This window comes from Temnothorax nylanderi, unplaced genomic scaffold (genome assembly GCF_030848795.1).
Source record: "Temnothorax nylanderi isolate EJ_2023f unplaced genomic scaffold, tnyl_v1.0 TNYL_tig0036_pilon, whole genome shotgun sequence".
In the NCBI taxonomy this organism is placed as follows: Eukaryota; Metazoa; Arthropoda; class Insecta; order Hymenoptera; family Formicidae; genus Temnothorax; species Temnothorax nylanderi.
In genome coordinates this window covers 316,053-335,340 of record NW_027249098.1, presented here as the reverse complement: position 1 = coordinate 335,340, position 19,288 = coordinate 316,053, and the positions used below count along the sequence as shown (strand labels likewise).

At 38.7% G+C, this 19,288-nt stretch overlaps 2 protein-coding genes across 9 annotated transcripts in view; one reads left to right on the top strand and one right to left on the bottom strand.

Moving 5' to 3' along the window:
- Window positions 1–59: 59 nt before the first annotated feature.
- On the bottom strand, window positions 60–3,534 carry Cog4 (conserved oligomeric Golgi complex subunit 4). The gene is made up of 10 exons (XM_071703696.1): window positions 3,311–3,534; window positions 2,886–3,083; window positions 2,421–2,795; window positions 2,135–2,343; window positions 1,865–2,060; window positions 1,553–1,800; window positions 1,261–1,483; window positions 883–1,149; window positions 631–816; window positions 60–457 (listed from the first exon to the last, which is right to left on the bottom strand). Exons 1-10 carry the CDS (start codon window positions 3,371–3,373, stop codon window positions 200–202), a joined length of 2,223 nt encoding a protein of 740 aa, XP_071559797.1. The 5' UTR covers window positions 3,374–3,534; the 3' UTR covers window positions 60–199.
- Window positions 3,535–4,011: 477 nt separating this feature from the next.
- Window positions 4,012–19,288, top strand: part of LOC139771147 (uncharacterized) — a 37,331-nt gene continuing 22,054 nt past the window's right edge. For 5 of the 8 annotated variants that reach the window (XM_071703690.1, XM_071703688.1, XM_071703687.1 and 2 more), the window contains exons 1-5: window positions 4,012–4,649; window positions 5,092–5,286; window positions 5,370–5,564; window positions 6,024–6,528; window positions 6,653–6,712. In XM_071703690.1, coding sequence (XP_071559791.1) covers window positions 5,101–5,286; window positions 5,370–5,564; window positions 6,024–6,528; window positions 6,653–6,712 — 946 coding nt within the window. In that variant the 5' untranslated portion in view covers window positions 4,012–4,649; window positions 5,092–5,100. Of the gene's footprint in view, window positions 4,650–5,091; window positions 5,287–5,369; window positions 5,565–6,023; window positions 6,529–6,652; window positions 6,713–11,711; window positions 13,741–14,746; window positions 15,729–15,749; window positions 18,717–19,288 lie in introns of those variants that run through there. The other 3 variants (XM_071703684.1, XM_071703683.1, XM_071703689.1) reach the window with 3 other exon arrangements.

Sequence of the window (19,288 nt, the reverse complement as noted above, 5' to 3'; positions counted from 1 at the left end):
TTTAAAGTGAAGATATTCTAAGGTGATTGGAGAACATGAGCACATAGGTTTTCTGCATATTGTAATAAATAATATTTTATATAATCATTCTATGTACATATATAGTATAAAACGTAATATATGCGAATACTTGATCTAGTTGTGCAAGCACATGGTTCGACAGCGTTTCATATCGTAGCGCGACTCAAGGGACAACAAGTCATAGCTTCAGTCTCTTGATGTCTTCCGGTCGGAAGTCTATTCGAAGGGACGCGATACGCCGCACTTCCGACGGCGTTAATCGCCACGCTATCGCGTCCGCGCCGCAGTAGTCGGCCAATTCCTCTACCTTCTCTATACTCAGAATGGTGGCGATCTGCGTTAAACGCGCGAATTTATCTCTCACCGACCAAGACGTGGCAGCTGCTAAGTAACTGGCTAACGATCTTATTTCCTTGTCCAATATCAGACCCCCTGCCTGAAATGCACAGATTTCACTTATCAGCATTGTGTTACGAATAAAAATGCGAAGAAATTAAATTAGATTTACGCGAGCACAGATTTATCTGCAAGAAATTAGATGAAACTATTCACCACAGAATTGCTGATATAAAAGATTATAAGAGGATAGCATAAATTTAGTGCACGTACCCGATTAAAGGTCGATTTCAAGACAACTTTTTCTAAACGGGCTGTAACTTCCGCGGTCAGAAGTCCGATAAGCGCGTCGTAATTGGAGGTCGTCAAGCTATCTTTGAATCCTTGAAGTAGACCCTCTAGGTTCATGATTAACGTCTGCACAAATGGCTCATCCGTCTCGTATCTCAATAATTCGTCCTGTACATGAATCATTCGTTATATACTTAAAGACATACAAAATCTATTTATCTCTACGGAATATACCTCATTGATATGATGATCTATAGACAGAAACGCATCGAGCCACGGAGTTACTCTGGGCTTTACGGCGCTGACGCGTAACTGTTCCAGGCCGCAATCGATGATGCCACGTAATATCAGTATAACTCCCTTGAGACTGGATAAGCAGCTGTCAATTTTGCCTCTATCCTTCTTCTGCATGTTGGGGAACGTTGCATCTATCTCCGCGCCGAGACTCTTGCACAACGTTTCCACATACTCCGTGCTCACATCGGTGTTGTTTAGGTACGCCTAAACAACAAATGAACGCAAATAATAATTATAGAAATATAATAAAACTGCTTAATAATATATTAATACGTAACGAATAACATGTAAAACTATAGATTTTAAAAACTGTACCAAGAACGTGAGACGGGCGCATTCCGTGTCCGATGTTTGCAGACGACCATGCTGTATGCTTGTCTGGAGAGCGCTGTACGCTTGTGCCAGGTCCAGGTAGCCCGCTGGGTAACCCTGACGCAATCTGTTTCTTAATCTGTTCGCAAACTCGCCTTCCAAGATGCCGCAAGCCATATTGACGACAGCACAGACGCCGTCTATACTCCAACTCGACATAGCCCGTCTGCAGGGAAACTACATTGTGATTTTCAACGATACACATAAACAACTGCGCGAATCTGACGATATGTACCGTACGCATTTCTGCACTATGAAAAATACATCGTCAACCATGCTGGAAGTCTGCTGATCTGGATCTAGTGCATCCATTCCCAGAGCCTTATTCACACTCTCCTCGAGAAAGTATCTTTCTAATGCGAGATAGGCACCAAGCAGCTCTTGCATGCCGTGCGCCAATTCAGAGTTGTTTATTGTCGTTTCAAATTCGTTAAGCAATTCTGTACGTTGCGCCTCGTCTGTGGTACTGATCTCTATATCATTCTGCAAAACAAGCAACATTGCCAATGTAACAAATTGAAAGATTTACAATTAGTAGAGTTTGTACCTTAATCCTTCTCTTTAAGAAACGTATATAAAGTTCTGCCCTCGAATGCATTATAGTTATTTCTCCCAAGAGAAGATCGAGCTCCTTAGGATCGAGCCTTTCAGGACTCGGTTTTCGCAAATACTCATTTATCATTTGTACATTCTTGGATATACATCTATGTTTCGTAAATACTGTAACAATCTTCTTGACCTGTCTATTTGTTAAAAAAACAATTTTTTTTAATATGTAGCGTTTTAATATGCAATTTATTGTACGTGCTATTCTTACCTATCGCATTCCTTTTGTAAAATCGAAATTGTCATCAACAGTCGACCAGGGCCATAATAAGTCTCGATGATCGGTTGATGTACTTCCACGATACGTGCAATTCCTTCAAATAAGAGAGTCATGGTGTCGGCAAAAATAACAGCTGCTCTCTTGTCATTACTCTTAATCTCTAATGTCGCTTGTAGATTTTTCTGTGCGGTCTCATGTAGCTAATATAAAAAATGAAAGATCAGATAGTCTTCAGAACTTGACAAATATAATCTTATACAATTAATATCATACGTACTTTGGTGCACAAGTAACTGCAAAATTTCTTTAATCCCTCTAAGTGCATCCCTAACAATGGAAATATCTTGAAAAATCTTTCAACGGATGCCAGATCTTCAGATTTCACAGCCTCATCAAATTTATGCGTGACAACTGCTCTCAATTCCATCGCGGCCTGTTGCAAAGTGACCAGGGAACTGCTAATACTAGTATGATCACCCGATACATCTTTGGCTGTTCTCTCCAGCAACTGCTGGTCCATCGCTAAATAACGATGAACGTGCGCAGCACCTTGCTCGTAATCCTCATTGCGCAGCGCAGTCGCCACTCCTTCGCTACATAATTGCAAGTCTAGTATATCATTTATTCTACTTTGACACTCGCATACTCTGCTCTGTGAAACAAAATTGTGGCGTTTAAAGTAGGAAATTAGGAATTATTCGATAATGTATCTAGAAATGATATCTTGACTGTAATAACTTACTCTCGCTAGATCCAATTGCCTCACTTTAGCGCTGACATTCTCAGCTAACTCATTGGTACGAGCGATCATGTCGCAAAACTTCTCTCCCTCTGTCCGTATCACTACAACATTCGGCAGTACCTTGCCAATATTCTGCAGCTTTGCTTCCACGTGACATCGTCGGGCAAGGATCGTGTCCAGATTTTTCTTTATAGAAACCTGTTGTTAAAATTTACCTTCCATAAAATATATACAGTAGAATTTTTGCAAGAGAAATCACAACATATATAAGAGCTACTTCTTTAACAGTGCAACACATCTAGAGAAAATATGAGAGAATCTTCAGAGAATCAAGAAAATATCACAGAAATATAAAATCTAACTCGTAGAGATTTGTACCGCACGTAAAACGTTTATTAAAGATTAATATGCGATTGCATTCGAACCTCATCTTCAGACAACTTGTCCAATATTTGTTGCAGATTTTCCTCGTTCACTGGCAGATCCATTATTATCGGCAAGTCAATAAATTGACGATTCGACGGTTATTTTACTGCGTTCAGGCACTTGACATTTCCCACACGTCACGTATGTTATCGCGCCCACGTTGACACGTTTATCGCATTGTCAATAAGAATGAGGATACCATGGTAGACCTTAGGCTGAGTTTCCACTGAGCGCGTCATCCGTCGCGACCAATCAAAACATCCAATTTTATTACATTATTTGTGATGGGATGTTTGGATTGGTTAACGACGGACGACGCGACGCGTGACGCGCTCAGTGGAAACTCAGCCTAACGGATGACGCGCTGACGGGAGCAGCCATATTGCTTTTCTTGCAAAACGGGTCGCGCGCTGATTGGCTCAAAAACTGAACGAGTGCTCAGCGTCGGGAATGCTTCACCTGTCTATTTACACCATGTTTAGATCCTTACTACTCGCGTACAAAGTATTAATTAAAAATTAATAGGCAATTTTTTTCTTTTGATCGGACGAAGAAACGCAGAAATTTAATCATAATTCGCGCGCTCCAAGGCAGCGCAGCGAACGTTGCCGCGGTATCGTCCAATGAGCGCGTGTCTCGCGCGCCTGCCCGCGACCACGTGACGTCGCGCGAATCGCGCGCGACGCCGCGGTGGGGGACGGGTAGGAGGGCGGTCGGGCTTCCTCGCGCATCCCGTGCGCGTATCCCCCGTACTGAAAATGGCCGCCAGCTGTCACTCGCCTGCGAAGTGTGGCTTGTTGTGAAGGAACACGACGCGGATTCGTCGCGGAACGGCATCTCCGAGCGCGCAGCACGTCGCGGGGACGCGATGCACTTGCGTGACGACACGCGGCACGCTGGCTGAGATCGCACGGGACCGTCGCGAGTGAGAGAAAGAGAGAGAGAGGGAGCGAACGAGCGACGGTGGAGAGGAAAGAGAAGAACAAAAAAAAAACGAAGCAAAGAAAAGGGTGAAGCGGGGAACGCGAGTGTGCGAGTGTGCGGTACACGCCAGCGACGGTGTTTGCCTCCGCGGTGTCATGAGAGCGCGGCCGTTCGCACTGTTTACAGTTTAAGGTTTCCGCGTCAAGTGCGCGGCTAATCTCTGTTTGCCCACGCGACAAACGCGGTAACGCGGGCCGATTCGCGTCCGCCACCTCCATCTCCGCTTCGATCCGCTCGCGCGACACGGTCTCACATTCGCGAGACTATCCTGATACTCCTCGCCCCCGCGTGGCTGCCGCCCTTCCCCCTTGGGATTTCTCTCGTTTTGCACTCCTCCTTGAGGATACGGTCAAGGTAAATTTTCGTCGGGGTAGCGTCTGGGTTCTGGATAACCTTTCGGTTACTGCTGCCCGATTTGTGTGTTGACGCTCCGAGTTTTTTTTGCTTCATATGTAGCGATATCTGTGCCTCGTGTTACGTTTTTTTAAAGAAAATTGAACAGAATTCTAGTATATATGTATATATACACATGATTTTTGCAAGCATTTCTGTATGTAGGTAAAGTTCTCCGATGCAACACATAAATGTATTGCTTCAATGATTAATCGTAGAATGAACAATAATTGTGTTGTAAATGAGATAAAACAGACACGCGTATTGCTGATTATCTTTATTTTAATCTCATTTAATGATTTTAATTTTACATATTTTTGCAAAAATTAGTTGGGATATTACTTTATATATTACGAATATTGGTCCAGGTAGTCTAATAAACTATCCTTTTTTTTATTTTCAGGAAAGCAGAATGGGTTCCAGTCAACAGTTCTCTCTTAGATGGAACAATTATTTGAAACACATTACTTGCGCTTTCGACACGTTAAGGACGGACGAGGATCTCGTAGACGTCACTTTGAGCTGCGAAGGCAAAAGGATCAGAGCACATAAAATGCTCCTGTCAGCATGTAGTACATACTTTAGAGATTTATTTAAGGTAAATGCAATTTTGGTCGATTCGTTAGGTGTGCATTTAAATGTGGGAACAACTTTTTGTAACAGTTATTTGTTATGTTATAGGAAAATCCGTGCCAGCATCCCGTCATAATATTCCGTAATGTAAAATTCGATGACTTGGCTGCCTTGGTCGATTTCATGTACCAAGGTGAAGTAAATGTCGTTCAAGAGCAACTGGCGAGTTTTCTCACAACGGCAGAGCTCTTGGCGGTCCAGGGTCTCACAGACGGCACAGGAAAGGACGACAGTCTAGTGGAGGTGAGTTACTAACACGTAAAATGATTAAGGGATTATACAGATCAATATACATTTATTATATATTCACTACTATTTCACGCTGTTTGAAGAGCCATGTCTGGCTCTGATTTTGTTATAATTATAATAATAATTTTAATGGAAAGAGAATGTAAGTTCCTTTGCCCCAATCTACATTCTGGAGAACTGGATTTGTTTTATTTTAAGTTTATTTATTGTTAACATTATTTGGAGATTTCTGTCTTCCAAGGAGCAACGTAGTACTTCAACTTGCTCATTTCCAGTTAGCTTAGGATTGAGTTCATGTTTCGGGTATTTTATTTATATTTCGGTGGAATATTTTTCCACTAAAAAGTTCTAGTACACATGCAGGGTGACGAATCGAAAAATCGAACCTGGATCTTTGACAACTGCTTTAGCACCGAACTATGCCTCTTATTTATATATCATATTACCTTTTAGGATGACTTAGAAATTCCCAACGAGCCTGAAGTTCAACTGCAGAACACTTCCGGTAAATCCACGGGGGATAACAAGAGAAATAAGTCCCCATCGTCTCCGATGCCATACCACGCCGTCGAATTGCAACCCGAAGTGCCGCCAAACAAAAGAAGAAAAATTCGAGAAAGTACGAATGTGAACGCGGAGAAGAATTCGGCAGGGATGAACGCGAAGGATTGCGATGGGAAAACGTCGGAAAATCAGACGGGATCGGCCTCCGATCCGGTTGAAATAATTCCCCTCATGCCGAACTTAAAGCTGGAGATGCCGGAATATCTGGAGCAAGATGGTAGCAGTTGTAGTTATGAAGATCAGAGTATAGGTGACAGTACGCTGAATAAAATCACCATAGACGACACGTCGTCGACCACGCCTGATCACGAACAGAAGCCCGACATCAGTCAGACATTTTACTCGAGTCAGTCGACATCGGACGGTTTGGACGGCAAACATCAGTCAGATGTTGGTAGGTATCTTTTGTACGTTATTTAAATTTCTAGAATTTGCAGAAATATTTTTTACCTCATTTATTTTAATCAGTTCTCAACGTCAGTTTTCACGCAGGCTGATGATTTTGTTTTGTCTGTTAGGACACCTACTATCTAAACCAAGTACTTCGGGAGAAAGGGCAACACAGGATGCGGTACAGGGTAAGTGATTATCCATTCTCTTTTTATTACATACAAATTATATGATATAGTCTGTTGTTCTGCCATTACAATGTAATTACAACATGGAATTGCAACAAATTCGATGAATTAATAGTTATAGTTAATTATAGATTTATTTAAATTATTATTTATTTAAAGTTTGTGAAAATTAAGGCTATAATTTGAAACAAATTATTAAATCTCAAATTACAGATTGTAATATATAGGAATGACAAATTATTTAAATTCGGTATTTAATCATCCATTATCATTCATGAAATCATTTACAAGCAACATACAGTAGTATGTGACAGTAATGGCAGTGCGACAAACTTCAAAGTTTTGTATCCACATGATCCACATACTTAGTTATAAGTTAGCAATCTTTTAAAAATGTGCATCTATATATACCTGATTATAATATATTGGACATTAATATACATATAAGAGAATTTTATGCATTAATTTGAATTATAAACTGCTCTGTGATACACGAAACTGCACTCTAACTTCAGTGGTGATGGATTAATTGCATGTACTGTGGGTACAAAACCAGAACAATAGTATAAGCACCTTGATACATGAAGCGTCAGTATTACTTGGGAATTACTTGGTTTCATGGATTAAGGTTCGGTAACAATTATTTTTCATTGCAATAAGAAGGAAGACAGGATTCCTTCCTGTTGTGATATTGTGATCTTAAGTTTGAGGGGTAGTTAGTTGATTGATTTTTCACATCAAACTGTACGATGGTTTGGTAGCTATGCAGCTTTGCATTACTTATACACGCACACAAATGATAATTAGAAGAAGAGATTAGGTTTTGTGTATATGTATATATCCAAAGACACAGTAATGTGTAAGATTTACAGTGAAAACGTGTATTATTACTTTACAACGACGAATATTTCAAGAAGATATCTCGGGTCTTAATCACAATCTTTCTTTTACGTGGACCTGGTTCTCACTAACATGACAAAATATTTAAAGATAATGGAGAATCGATAACGCTTCTCACAATTTTACAAAAATGACATTATATTTTTACCCTGTAATATATAACGCTATTAAAAATTTATTAGTTTTTGCAATGCTCTGTGAAATACTGTCAATTGTTGTTTTCTTTTTTGACCTGATTACTCTTGCATTATTAAATGGAATCAGGTTTACAGTCTTATTGTAAGCAAATTTCTCAACATTAACGATAAACATATGTGTGATACATTCCCTGCTTTGTAACAGGGAAGACTACTTTTATTTCCACCGATCATATCGAGATTTACCTTTTAATGTACAGAGTGCATGGTGTTTTGGATGTAAATGTATGGTACAGGCACTCGGGTGTAGGTTGAACTGTAGATACTAGTAAGCATTGCCAAGTGCTGTATGTGTGCCGACAATCATCAACATTCCTTTTTTTAATAACTTTGATCAAAGCCACCACTATATTCCTTATGCGCACTAACTGTAAGCATATTTCTGTGTATATACTAAAATAAGAAATACCTTTCGATACTGGTTCAAGGCAACTTCTTCGTAAAAATATCTAATTCGTGTGTATGGCGCGAATCTTATTACATATACACTATTGTTTATTTGCATGTAACGTTAATCTTAAATACGGATATCGATTTTTAAACGTTAGAACAAAACACTGCGAGTCAAATTTATGGAATTAATATTTTCTGAAAGTTTTGGTGAAGCTTATTTTGGAAAACTTGATCAATATGGTCGAATGTAATAGGCTATAATTTAAACAAAAAAATTTTTTTTAAATAATACATATATAGTAATCTATTTTTTAATGAAAATACAATCATGCCCCAATTCTTTTAAATACAATTGTTTCGATAAATGAATATTTCAGACCAAAAATTTTTCCCCTTTACTATTCGATGAGAATAGCTTCGTCCAAATTATTTATTTACTTTTAATTGAAATTATAGACTTATGAGTGTACAATAATATAATCTCTAGTTGAAGATAATCCAAGATGATTTTAACGCAATCGTACGAAAAGAAGTTAATTAATAATTACATGTATAATATTTTATGAAAATTATCTCGGACACATAATTGCGAATTTCGTTCGAGTGCTTTTCGAAACAGCTTCCGGCGATCATGACGATCGCTGTATCCGGATCAGGATCGATTAATGTTGAGATTAACTTGCAGAATGTATCGTTAGTCTGTCGCGAGATATACATTCGTGCAAATACGAACTAATTCTGAAGTAGTCAGGTGGTGGTGGTGCTCTGGTGACAGTGGCATGCGCGTGCAATCTTTCCTTAATATTTGGTAATTTAAAAGCAATTCTTTCCCTCCTTGTACGATGCAAAACTCCATATAGTAAGCAGGAGCGTATGGGAAATACAGCGATCAGGATTGAATCGATACTCCTCTGGAATCCGTCATTTTCGGTATTCTCTAATATTCTTGATATTAGTATCCTATTAGGAAAATAGAGCTCTAAAAATATTAATATTGTGTACAATAGATTTCACATGATTAAACGGGAAATCCATGCAAGTTCAAAGCATAATAGGATAAGATTGCGTCTCAACAGTTGCACACAAAATTGTACCAAAGTAAACTGATGTTTTCGGATTATTTTGTATTTATGGCCTTGTTAAATGCATATTCGCGCAAAAGAAGGTAAATCTTCCGATGGAAAATAAATGTCTTATAAATGTTAAAATTTCTCTTGACGTTCTATTAATAAATATATTAATGTAAATATATAAGTAGAATTAGTTATATTCGTGCATTATTATACTTTCTCACTTTATTGGAACATTTTATGTTCATTGTCAGTTAATTACATAGACAAATTAGAATTAAAATCGAACGAAAACGAAATGCATAAATCGAAAAACCGAGACGGATTTCGGAAGAGACTATCGACATCCGGTATATTTTCCTCACGAGACGTTCACGAGTGTGGGGATTGTGAACGTATCTTGACTTGACCCGAAAATCTTTGATTGCAAATATGTATGGCCGGAGAAAGAACGACAAAAAAAAAGACAGAAAAGAAAAGAAAGAAATAAATGGGTGGTTTCGGCAGGTAGGTAATACAAGATCTCAGCAACGATCTAAAGCAGTAGCACGAGTTCTTCTAGTAGTCACGACGACATCAAAACGCTTGTTCCTTCATTTCAAGTGCTAACGTTATTATTCGTTCACGTAAACGTCGTTAACGTCTCCGCGTGATGTGACCCGTTGCGTTTCGCCTCGAAGTCGATTCGTCGCGTGGTCTTTCTCGTTTACCGAATCTCGACTGTGAATCTATATGAGCATGAAACTGCGGACCCCGTATTAATCGAATAATGCGATATCTTGGATACGGAATATTCAGTCAGTTAATGTGACTTGATTAAAGAAGATAAATTTCTAATATCTAATTTCTAATATACTGCCATATCTAAGTCGTAAGGTAACATTGGGTTTACTGATCTTTATCTCGCGAAGAGATAGAAACAGACGCCGTTGGATAAATTCTAGATCGAAATTGATTACAACGATTTTAGGCCAATTGTAGCTTGGGAGTAGGAGGACTAACGTGATTCTGTGATTGAATACACCGTTGCTTCCTACTTCCAAAAGGCACTGTTATTTCTCTATTTCCAAGATACTGAATTGTTCTTGAAAAACGTTTCGTCGACACGCGAGTGTTTCGCCGATAGTCCTGCGACTGTCGCGAGATTTGCGTTGTCGAAGTCACGATCCAAATTGAGGGGGAAAAAAAAATCAAACGAACACGAGACCGAGAACGGACGATGAGTGCTTGTGTGGAAGTTTGCGTTTCGCATTTGGAGAGGAGTGAGCAAAACTCGTAATTCATCCTATCGCAAGGCGAGCATACGACGATGAACTTACGATAATGGCGATCGACGCCGTCTCTTTGTTCGCGGGAAAAGCGGACCCCGCTTGGGGTATCGATCTCTCCCGAATTGCGCAGCAGGAGGTCGGCGAAGCTCACCGTCGAGAAGCACGGGAGGTTGGATACGCGAGCGTCCTGAGCAATTACGTGCAATCAGCGTCCTCGTTTCAGCGTCATCGACCGCATGAAAAAGAGATTTTCCTCTCGAACCGTAGAAGGTTTTCTCGTGATGGCCGATAGGCAGAGAAGGCAAGTCTTCTTCGGAAGTTTCCGTGACGAACAATGAAACTAGATAGACCTCTCGATCGACAAAAAAAAAGGCGATCTAAATTATTTTATGATTGTTTCCGCCGTTGTACAACAATCTTGATGATAGATCTATGAAAAGATTGAAAGATTATTCAAGGGAACGAAATCTGAGATGAATCGGAAGCGCTACTAATCCTCATGCGTCCACGTTTCTCCACATGGACTAATTTCTCCGCATGTTCTTGTATTAATCGAAGAAGAATTGATATCGCTTCACGATGAACTATTTAATGAACCGAGCAAATTTAAGATCGCCTGGGGGTCGTAAAAAAAAGAAGCATCGTACGAGTTCTCTTCCGGAAAGACACGAGGGAGAGATATTGGAATAATGCGGGAGCCCGCGCATTGAAATCTTAACACGTGGCGATACCACCGTACGCGCGAACGCGCACTCGTAACTCGCGCGTACAACGCATGTAGCAACGATGACCGCGATGAGAAAAGGCGTTCGGTGGTGTAGATCAGATCGCCGATGAGACACACACACTCTGTAGACACGGCTTTTTAGCGGCTACCGCTGCTGCGATTGTGGGATTGTTGTGGTTGGTGCTGGGGGTTGGTGCTGCTGCTGATGCTGTTGCCGCTGGTGCCGTCACGGTTTATTGTTGCCCGGTGGATGATGTACGGAGAGGTCTCTTTATTTATTTATTTTTGTTTCATTATTGTATAACTATATAACTAATGGTTGCCTGCATGCCCCTACCGCGCCTATTACTTCTTAAGAAAAACTGACTAACCCGACACAGCCCGACCAGGCGTTGTGTTTGTTGTTCTTGTTGTTGGCCACAACACTGTGTTTCTCTCCAGGAGGGTTTACGTACGTATCTGGTCAGCCGCATAGCCTCAGCAAAGCAAACGGCCACGGGAAAGTGTGCGTGCACTGCAAGCAACGCGGCATGGTAACGTCACGCGGCAAGCTCAGGCAGACCCGCTTCAAATGTTGGCCCTGCAATGCCTGTTTATGCCGCTGGCCATGCTTCGTCGACTATCACAAAATGCGTGCGATCCCGCACATCCCGCCCCCCTAGCACCAACCCCGTCTTAGCGCCCCGCCGGCAGCGAAAAAAGACTAACGTGTTCCGTCCGCCCCCCGCGATCGGACCGATCGTACGGGCTACGAGTGGAGATCGGTATCGGAAAGAGACACCCTCGATACATGCCCATTACATCGAAAGAGAAAGAGAGAGAGAGAGAGAGGAAGAAAGGAAGAGAGAAAGAGAGAGAGAGAGAGAGAAAGAGCTTTGATCAGCCTATATTTATGACCATGTCACAAGTATCTTTTTTTTTTGTTAGATCTTTTTGAACCGTGACAATATTCTTCTTTAAAGCAAGAATTCACCAGCAAGAAGTCAATCTTTATTCCTAAGTGAGATACTGGCGGAAATAAGCAGGGGCGAAATTCGACCTCCCATTCTTTTTTCCCCCAGAATTTCATTTAGGCGCAAGGCAACGTGTATCGTGTATTTCATACAAGATACGAGGATGGTTTGATAAGTTTGAGATGGCCTTACAATCCATTTGGTGACGTGATGCCAGGAAAGTTCCACTCTTCGAACCCCCTCGCCCCTCTCCCTCAGGCCAAATTTCAGCCAGAAGTGACGCGTCACCAAATGGATTGTAACGCCATCTCATATTGCCAAACTTATCAAACCACCCCCGTATTTATGCCAAACTAGTATTTATAACTTACGACGGTTGTATTTGTAATACTATGTATTAGAGTGCTATCTAGACGGAGATAAAACGTTGCGTGCATATTAATTACCTGACATCTCATGAACATCCCGTGCTTGTTAATAATGTATATTACTTATATGATTTATAGTTACGTTGATTGCGACTAATGATTGCGATCAACGATAGTATGATTTTTGACGAATCACGATATTCAGTATAATGCTGCGCCGTAAGTTACACGAGATTGCCGTTTCACTCATCGCTCAAGAGTGCAGTCGAAATTATTTTGACATTTATTTGACAATTCCGCGTAAAGTCCGTTTATTTAAGGAATTAGATACATAAAAGAATAACGTAAAAATATACGTAAGACAGATTAATAAAAGCACATTTTATTTCACGTGCACTTTGATAAAGATTGTCAAGTAAAATTAATAATAAAAAAAGCCAATTTAATTTCGACTCTTTCCGTAAGACTGTTACATATATAGCCTTATCGATACAAACGTATTCATCAGTTTTATCAGCAATCAGGTTTACGTGGATATATCCAGGATCTTCCTAGAATCTTAGTAACCGATTTGTTAAGAAAACGTTAAGTACAAAGAAAAGCAATTTCCTATTCGTTAATACAGATTAAGGCAGCTACCACGATTTAATTCGTTACATTTGTAAGATAGTTTCAAGCAACTCGTACGGCATACAACAAACGTAACTGTCGCCCAAATTAATCTGGTGCATTATCCGCTCTGCACACAGTCCCGAAGATCTCCCAGTAGAATTAAGTTCGGCTATTCTGCGAAGCAAGATTGTTTGGATTTTCGTGTTAGCATCGCGAATTTAACTGTAAGACAAATCAGGTATTGCAGTATTATCGCAAACTTCGCAACAAGTAACTGTGGACTGATTTTTATTAAGAATTTTATTCACACATCGATCATTTTCACCGTTTACACGCTGTTGAAAGAACGAAAAGATTAAATGTTTTCGATGGAACGATTCTCTTTCTGTCTCGTTTAAGGGTTAAAAATTCAAATCATACTAATTATGAATGAAGTTTTTTTTCCAATAACTCTTTTTACAAAATAATTATTACGACTTGTGAAATACAGCCGAGATATACGAAGCGCAACGTGTCAATAAAAGTTTTACAGGATTATTCTTAAGTACCCTTATGCCTTCCTTAAGAACTATATTAGCAACGTTTTTTAAAACGTTAAATTCACGAGAAACGAATCCTCTGATATTTTCGGACGCCTGGGGGCTTAACAAGCTTCTGAATCTCTCTTCAATGGTGTCGTGTGTCTTCTGTTTCCTCTGTCTGGTCTGATTAGGCTTGCTCTACTTAGCTTGCGCTTGTCACGCACGTAGGAAAAAGGCGTCAGGAACTGACGAGAGAGACGAGACATGATATCGTCGCTTTGCAAATATTTGGAAGCATTTTCTATCTCATATTTTCTTTTATTTTGTCTCCTTAAAAGTAGAAATAAAAAAATTATGTTCCACAGATTACGCAAGATATTTTTTTATTGCAATAAGTATCCGTTAAATATTGTAATGATGCAAATGTATGCATTTATATTAATGACAATTGCATTAATTTAATTTTACTTACGAGTAGACAACTTGGAAATTTATTATTTAATATATACGATAATCATTTTTTCACAAGAAAATGAGGGAAGAAGTATCATTCTTTAAAAAACAAATTGTAGATAGATAATTAGATTTTATTAATCGAAAAACTCAAATTATTTTTTGTAAAAGTTGTAGTACAAAAGAGTTACGTATATATAATTCTAAATAATTAGTTTTAAAAGATTAGCATCCGATGTCCACAGCTCGTCACTTCGTGAGCCTTGCCAAGAAGTGCTTCCAAGTCTTTGAAGCAGTCGTTGATGGCGTTGAAATCCTTCTCTCCGACGATCAGCCATGCAGTTTTTCACGGGATGGGTATTAGAATCTAGCTTCTCCGAGAGGGGGAGAGAGAAAACGACGCGCGAGATGGTTGTCGATGGGGGATTTTACGCGCGTTACCATTTTAGCCGTCGAGATTCGGCGTCGGACGGGGGAGAACACGCGCGCGCGCGCCGTTTTTACATTCGCCGTCGTTGCGTCAGCTAACAATGCGTGGTGACGTTGTGTGTTTGTTGTTTTCTTTGTAGAACGTGCCGCGGATGGCGACGACGACGACGCCGACGCCGTTTCTGCCAGCGGCGTCGCCGAGCTCGTCCCGGATGACGATTACGGTCAGTCCGACGCTGCGGCGGACGCCGGCCTCTTGTTTCGCTGTAGAATTTGTTGGAAGGGTTTCAAGCACCCGATGTCGTTGACACTGCACAAGGACTTGCACACGGGCCAGACCAGGTGCCCGATTTGCCAGCGCATCTTCAGTCGAAGTTACGACATGAAGGCACACTTGCTGCGCATCCACAAGCGTCAGCACACGTTCAGCGTGTTCGACGTCCAGTCAAACTTTCGAAAGTGATAACATTTTGAGACTCTCTCCTTCTCCCCCGGGCTTCTTTTCCGGGCTCTTCCACCGGCTCGCTCGCGACGGTTTTTCACGCAAGGTTGATCGTTACGCGGAATAGCTTATTGTCGCGAGAAGATATTTTAACGGCAGATTTCTCGTGGTGTTTATAGCCGAGTATATTTGTTAGCAGATATATATTATAAGAGGCTTAAGTACTTATATAACGAGAGATAAACGACCTAAGGTATAACTAAGCTTCAACAGAGTGCAAATAACGGGGATTTATTCCCCAGATAGTTTCAAGTTTTAGCAGAACGAGCTCTTAATGTTTAAGGTATTTGATATGTTCGCTGTCAAATAAATTTCGCGCCGACGATATTACGTAAAACTAGATTGCAACGTCGTGTAACGTTAGTATTTGAAAATGAAAGAACAAGCAAGATGTATACTCTTTATTGGCATTTGATGAACGAAGCTTGTGCTTAAAGAGAAAAAAAGAAATGAGCTATGTGGTAAGCTAAAAGTTCTTACAACGAATAGAAATTCTCTTAACATGTTGGGCCGAGTGACAGTAGTCCAGTTAAATTGTACGAAAATCTAACTTATTCTAAATTATTCTAAATTATTATATATAACATTCTAAATTATTATACATATAGTATAATGGTACGAAATTCGTATGTCTGTTGTAGAATCTCTAAAAGATTTGGTAATCTACCTGAGTAGATGTCTACCTACTAGATCCTACCTAGATACCTACTATGTAGAAGACGAGCATGATGGACCTTCAAGTCCTGTAACACGGAACATATCACGTCATAAGATTCAAAAAAAGAAGGGACGGGCTAGGCAGGTAAAGAAACCCTGTAAGAGATGTTGCGAGAACATCACGTTGTTTAAAAATCATAAGCCCGTCGAGGTAACAACGTTCTGTAACGAATGCATTGGCAAGCCCCACTTTTGTCTGCGTTGCTTCAACATAGTGCATCATATTAAAACGCCCGATTAAAAAGTTCCTTCAATTCCTCAAATCTCATTGAGCGAATAATATTCTTCTAGTTGCTCCAACGTATTTTTAAGATCGCACTCTTTGTTTCGATACATACATGATTAGAGTTTTATGTTTAGATATAATTTTTTTTTACAAAAAACGCAGATTTTTGTTATGTCCAAGCGTGAATACTTTAATTTTACTCGATGATATGATTACCATGGCAGCGAACATGTTAATATCGAAAGTTAGGATGTTTCAACGAATAAAATTTGTTATTGTAATAAAAAAGGTTCTCATCGATTATACATAAGGAAAGATTTATTTCAGACTGATAAAAAAATAGATAACACAAATATAGGTATATCAGTGAGACATATTTGTATTACCTATTTTTCTATCAGTCTGAAATAGATGCTCTTTATAAAAGATACTCCTCTTATAAAAAAGGAAATATAAAAATAAGCCGAAAATTAATACAGGCCAAGATTTAAAAAAGACTATATAGTGCATAAGTATTGAAACAAATAGAAATTTTAACAGATATTTACATCGCTTAATGTACACTGTTTATTTTTTGCAATAGTCTGAATATTAATTTCTAATAGCAAGAGAGGAAGATTAGATATATTTTATTATTTACAAATAAATAACTAGAATTTTTTATTTTTCTATTTTGACATAAACGCTTAAAAAATCTTGCCAAATTAGTTCTGTATCGATGAAGTGTTTTACATTACTTTTGAAACATTCTTTACGAACGAAAAAAATTTATATTGATTTAAACGACGTGCCATGAAATAGAAGCATAATATTAAGAGTGTTTAAGATTGTATAATAATGCATTATTCTTTTAATATTTAGGGAAGCATTAAAGCTACATATAACACTACAAGACTCTCATGTATGAAAGAATATTTTGTTCTCTGCCAGTATCGATTTTATTTTTGGTTCGTACTCTGTGTCATTGCACATTTAATTCTAAACATAATTATTTCTTAAATTTAATATGTAACTCATATTAAATTTATCTCGCAACAGAGTAATATTAATAGTATATTGATACAGCATATAGTTATGTTTAGTTCTAGATGTGTAATGAAAAGATGGACCATATTTAACCTTTAGAGGACAGGCAGGTTTTTTTTCATGACTTTTCATGATTTTTACTTATAACTTTCATATATGTGTTAAAGTGTTATACTACGAAAAATAACGGTAAATTTCACGTACACACCGTCGGTGTACAACGTACACAGAGGCATATCGCACTCACGACACAAACTTTGGTCTTCGACGAATACCTTTTTTTGATATATACCAGATACTACGCATTGGCCATTCACACTTGTTTGCCTTAGATTTTCAGAACCACAGAACTCAGCGACTCAAAAAACCCTTATATATGATATTTTAACGCATAAATAGTGTGAAGCCTAAAAATAGACTTTTCGTCCTCTAAAGGTTAATACAATGTTACAAAACAATTAGAGAAAAACGTCATTTTCGGTCAGGACTGACTGCTGGAAGCCTGATATTATTCGCGTGAATTTTGTGTACAATTCTTTGCCTTATAGCAAATCACGCGTTTCTTACGGTTTTGAAACGCAGTTTCAACTAAAGCTAGCATAGCATAATAGTCACATAATTAATTTAATGACATTAACACAAATGTTTGGAATATTAGAAATATACCTATTACACGGAGAGAATTTTCTCTTAAAATTTACCCTGAAATCATGATAGTTGTGGGACAACATGTACCACCAAGAATTTTATGTGAGCTATTCTGATTAATATCCACCATAATAAGAAATATTAATATCTATTTCATTAAAATATAAAATATATTTGATTAATTTTACTAAAATATATCTAGGAAATTTCAATAATTTTTCAAAATTTACCAATCTGCATGGTAATTTTTATCACGTTGTTTGTAAAATGTCTTTTGTATATTTTAAAAATTCCTTGGTTGCCAAGTTGTCCCAAGTTTGTAGTGAATTTAAGGGTAAAATATAACAAAAAATTCTCTCCGTGTAGAGATATCCTGTTTCACTTATTATTATTTTTATATACGTCGCCGTTAAAGACCTTCCTATTATTAACCGGTTGTTGCGATAAATATCACATGCCTCATGATCGAATTAGTTTAGACACCCACACGGAATGTGGGGAAATCCAGGTTCAAATCCTGGCTATGGTGTAATTTTTCGCAATATATCCTATATATTTCGTATTCTGTTCCATATTCCGGACATCTTCTATACTGTATATCTCTAATATTCTAAAGTTCTGACTGAGAATGACGTTTTTCTCTAATTGATTGTATATCATAGCGGTCCTATTTAATTTATTATTAATGTTACAAAATCTTCATGACTCAGAGGCATGAACTTCGGGTATTTTACGTTAGAACAGCTTGGAGTGGATATATGTTGTGTATATATGTTCGCCGGAATGTTGCTGTGTCATATATTATTATCTCACGTGTGTCTATAATGATCTTGCGTCGCGCGTTTCGCAGTTTTTTGTACGTTTCAGTAACAATACTTATATATGTTTAATAAATAATGTGTACACGATTTTGTATATTATCGGGAGTGAGCACTTCCGATGCCATCGAGTAATGCTACGAGTTTCTAATAAAAGGATTGTAAAAAAGAAACTGTACTTCTTGGGCCAACAACTAGCAAGACTATGCGCAATTTAATACATTAATTGGCTAATTGGAATAATAGCGCGCAGCGAGCGACGAATTAGGAATAAAAATAAATTAACGATAAGACTTCTGGTTGTTTAAGATGACGCTGGTTTTGTCGTTAGAATTTCATGAAGTTACAATTTCGGCGAAGAGTTGGTTTCTCTTCGTTAATGTACAGGAGATAGAACTTCGCATGTCTCGGTATCCGCAAGCTTTTTGACATTTTTCGGCACACTCCCAAAGAATTCTCCTTTTCGTTTCTGGCTGGAGGCTTCATTGAATATGCTTATGGGGACTGTACCTACTTACATTGGTTACGAGCTCTTAACACAGAATCCCGACAATTGTATCAATGTACGGTACACATACTCGACACGGAATGCGTTGGCGAGTACGACGTATGAAGGGCCGACCCGTCGATTAAAATTAACACAATAATAATTAGGAATATAAATTGCACATTAATGATTTCCTATTACTTATTAGAAATTATCGTTTGGTCAAAACACATACATATACACACATACACACATGCA

Excerpts from the sequence above, each read along its gene's own strand:
- Cog4 (XM_071703696.1), bottom strand. The coding sequence starts at position 3,373 with ATGGATCTGCCAGTGAACGAGGAAAATCTGCAACAAATATTGGACAAG. Across the intron at positions 2,796-2,885 it reads GGCAATTGGATCTAGCGAGA|AGCAGAGTATGCGAGTGTCA; the intron begins GTAAGTTATTAC and ends TTTGTTTCACAG. Across the intron at positions 458-630 it reads TGAAATCGACCTTTAATCGG|GCAGGGGGTCTGATATTGGA; the intron begins GTACGTGCACTA and ends TGTGCATTTCAG.